This window comes from Hermetia illucens, chromosome 5 (assembly GCF_905115235.1).
Source record: "Hermetia illucens chromosome 5, iHerIll2.2.curated.20191125, whole genome shotgun sequence".
Classification (NCBI taxonomy): domain Eukaryota; kingdom Metazoa; phylum Arthropoda; class Insecta; order Diptera; family Stratiomyidae; genus Hermetia; species Hermetia illucens.
The window spans coordinates 34,817,753-34,821,722 of NC_051853.1; the positions used below are offsets into that span (position 1 = coordinate 34,817,753).

At 45.5% G+C, this 3,970-nt stretch overlaps 1 protein-coding gene across 1 annotated transcript; it reads left to right on the top strand.

Moving 5' to 3' along the window:
- LOC119657623 (vitellogenin-3-like) lies at positions 1 to 1,431 on the top strand. Its single transcript, XM_038064627.1, has 3 exons — positions 1 to 300; positions 414 to 682; positions 744 to 1,431. Exons 1-3 carry the CDS (start codon positions 30 to 32, stop codon positions 1,359 to 1,361), a joined length of 1,158 nt encoding a protein of 385 aa, XP_037920555.1. The 5' UTR covers positions 1 to 29; the 3' UTR covers positions 1,362 to 1,431.
- The last annotated feature ends 2,539 nt before the right edge of the window (positions 1,432 to 3,970 follow it).

Consider the following 3,970-nt stretch of genomic DNA (forward strand, 5'->3'; position numbering starts at 1 on the left):
TTCATCTGAGCGCACCATAAGGCTTTACAATGCGATTTATCCCAGTCATCCCGTTCCTTCTACTCACAGTATTATCGCTATGTGAGGCGCGAGCCAATACTCGAAGTAGGACCGATCCGCTTCCAGTAGCACGTCCTGTACCAGGAAACTCACTTGGTGAAGAATTGAGGGGTCTGGCACCATCCTTTTCCGATTTGATAGGAAAGTTCGTTCCAGGAGCTGAAGAAATTTTCTCCATGTCGATAAATGTCCTAGCCGGAACACCAGCTAGGGTGGTATCATATTATGTCAACGAAGTTTGTAAGTAGATGAGGGAGTTTTGTTTCTAATTTTATTTTTATTTTGTTTCTAATTTTATTTTTATCCAGTTTGATAGAAAAATATTAATTGTTGGTGCATTATTATTTTTCAAGGTGGGATTGCTTCGCATTGGAAAATTCCGAAACCAAATAACACTCCTCGGGAAGCTGATCTACACTGGGAATTATATTCAGAAAACAGCATGGTTTCAGCCCCACTGAGAGATCCATTGCCTTTCATTGAAAGTAATGATTTCAATCCGGATTTGAACATAACAATTTTAGTAACAGGATGGGAGTCATTAGTAAGTGATAAGCTTGGGGAAGATGTTATCGATTCTATGCGAAAAGCTTACAGGCAGCGGGCAACTGAAAATTTTATTGTAAGATTCATTTTCTTACTTTCTTTTGAAATCTTGATTTAACTAAAAGATATCCTCATAGGTTTTCGATGCTGGTCGCTTCGTAAACTCCTTATATAGCTGGGCTACTTTGGATGTTCTGTGGATAGGCGAAGTTCTTGGGAATTCACTCATACGCTTGAGTAAAAAGGTGAATAACCCTCGAATTCATCTGATTGGACACAGTGTGGGTTCCACGATTGTTGGTGTAGCAGGAAGGCGCTACCACGGTTCAACCGGAGAATATATTTCTCGAATTACTGGCCTGGACCCAGCTATGCCTTGCTTGGACCCCAGTATTAGTCTTAAAAAAGGAGATGCCGCTTTCGTTGATGTTATTCATACCAATAGCGGAGTACTGGGCAAACGTGAACCAATAGGTGATGCTGATTTCTACCCGAACGGACCAGTTGCTTTGCCACCGGGTTGCTTGGATGTCGTGTGTGCCCACTTCAGAGCAGTTAGTTATTATGTAGAATCAGTTCAACCAGGATCGGAAGATAATTTCCCGGCTGTAAGATGTGGATCAATTGATGACTATAATACGAGGAAGTGTAGTGGAAAGCGTATTCCTATGGGTTATTCAACACCAGCGTATGCAAGAGGTACTTATTACTTGGAAACTAACTCGAAGTCACCATATGGACAAAATAGTGTTTAATTTGAAGTTGAAACGAATGCAATCGATTTGTAAAGAAACTCGACAATAATAAACATATTTTTGTGTTTTTTTCTGTAAACACAAAACCTTATTAAAATCGGTTTACTGTCTGTCTGTTTGTCTGTCGTTTTTTTTTTGAGGAGGTGGAAATCTTCAAAAGACACTGGTCTGGACACACCAGCTTGTGGGATTTTTACTCACTAAAACCACCCCCGACCCCCTCCCTGCCCCGCGGAACCACCATAAGGTATTACATCATGGGGCGGAGTCAGCTCACTCTAGCTTAATCCCATTTCCCATTTCTCATGGGATCATGGAGTTGACCGCATCCTAATTCTCTTGATGTGCTAGCATTTTCGGCACTAGATTTTCTGGTACCAGCACCTCTCCTAGAGTCTCCTCTAGATTCCTCCTTTCTCCCACAAATCTCGGACAGTGGACTTGGACTCGGACTCCATCAAAATTTGGACAGTTGGGTGAGGTCTCCAATTTAAACCTGTAAAGGTATTGGAGATATCGTCCATGTCCCGTGAGAAACTGGGTGAGATTATAATTAATCTGTTTAATTAATGTGAGTCCACCGACGCTTTCCCGAGCGTTCCCACCGCCCTTGCCATCTATTTATGGATCTCTTCCTCTCAGCGTTCTTCGTCTGCAATAAGGGAGAGATTGACTTCGTATGGTATATATTCGCCATCTCATCTGCCAAGATGTCAATCGGCATCATTCCAGAGATGGCGAATGCTGCATCATCTGAGACAGTCCTGAAGGCAGAGCATACCCTCAGAGCTGTCCTCCTGTAGACTGCATTCAGTTTGCTAGTATTAACTGACATACGCAACGCCTTGCTCCAAACTGGGGTCGCATAGAGCATGATTGAGGTCACCACCCTGGCTATAAACAACCTAGAGGTATGCCGTGGCCCTCCCACGTTCGGCATCATCCTCGCCAGGGCTATACTAGCAGTGGATGATTTATCACAAATATGCTGTACGTGTTGTTTATAGCTGAGCTTCCTGTCTATCACCACCCCCAAGTATTTGGTGGTCGGCTTGGAAGTGATGATATGATTCCCGATTCTAACACAGGCGTAATTTCTTTTCCGGCGCTTGGTGATGAGGATCGCTTCTGTTTTTCCTCCGCAAGTGTCAGACCAGAGCTCTTTAACCAGCATTTGACAGCACTGATTGGCTCGCTTGAGTATAACCCAGCATCTTCGAGATGCTTTGCGACAACAGCCAGCGCTATGTCGTCAGCATAACCCACCACTGTGGCTTCCTCCGGAAGGGGAAGATTCAGTACATCGTTGTACATGATGTTCCACAGTAGTGGGCCAAATACGGAGCCCTGTGGGACACTCGAGGAAACAACGTACTCCTGGGGTCCGTCATCGGTGTCATACCAGAGCCTAATTTTAGTTAAGTAACTATCGACGATTGCAACGAGATAGGCGGGAATACCAACCTTGGCTAGGGATTTCCGTATTAGATTCCAATTGGCCGAATTGAATGCATTTTTTACGTCCAGGGTTACTACCACGCAAAATTTGCTGGTACTGCCCTTTCCATGGATTGCATCTTCAGCCAATCCAGTAACCAATTTGATGGCATCAATGGTTGATCTGGCTTTACGGAACCGATACTGCCGATCTGAAAGGCCGTCTTGGCTCTCAACAATCGGGAGTAATCTATTATAAATTACCCGCTCTAACATTTTCCCCACCGTGTCCAAAAGACATATGGGTCGGTATGAGGATGGTTCACCTGGAAGTTTACCAGGCTTAGTCGGAAGTACCAACTTCTGTCGCTTGCTTGCCGCTGGAAATATTCCCTCGGACATGTACGCTTCGAACAACTCAGCGAACATGTACGGTCTGGGTTTTACGGCAAGCTTAAGGGCCTTATTCGGTACTCCGTCCAGGCCCGGAGCTTTATTGTTTCCTACTCTACCGGAGATCTCCAGTAGCTCGTCTCTGGTGACTGGCGGGATTGCCGTCACATTCAGAGGTGGTTGGAATGTGTTGGTGCTCTCCTCTTGCTGGGGGAATAACCCTTGGATGATCTTCAGCAAGAGGGTGGGACACGTGATCTGCGGAGATGAACGGCCTCTGAATTGTCCCATCACGATTCCATAAGCTCTCCCCCACCGGTTTTCGTCCGTTTCTGAGCAGAGCTCCTTAAAGCATTTCCACTTGCTTCGCTGGATGGCGAGCTTGAGGGTTTGCGGGCTGCCTTGTAGGTGCACTCTTTCTGCCCTTGATCGACTCTACCTACCGCCGCTCTTCTGGCTCGGTGGCAGGCTGGTCGAAGACCGGTCAGTTCATCATTCCACCAGTAGTTTGGTCTTCTACGGGGAAATGAGAACCTCCTAGGCATGGACGCGTCACATGCTTTGGCGATGCATTGAGCTAGATGGACGGCTCTTTCCGTAGAAGCGTCTGCGTTATCAGGTTGATCTAACCACACACACAGCAGTATCTTCTTAGCTAGCTCAGAAAAGTAACTTTTGGCGACTGACATGTGCATGTCCATAATTTCACAAAACCAAATAACAATAGCATGACCTATTCCAAGCAACCTCATAGCAAAGCACAGTCTTAGTTAGACCAC

Bases quoted from the DNA above. Each gene is read 5' to 3' on its own strand.
- LOC119657623 (XM_038064627.1), top strand. From the start codon at position 30: ATGCGATTTATCCCAGTCATCCCGTTCCTTCTACTCACAGTATTATCG. The intron at 301-413 runs GTAAGTAGATGA...TTATTTTTCAAG, and splicing joins ATATTATGTCAACGAAGTTT to GTGGGATTGCTTCGCATTGG. The intron at 683-743 runs GTAAGATTCATT...ATATCCTCATAG, and splicing joins GGGCAACTGAAAATTTTATT to GTTTTCGATGCTGGTCGCTT.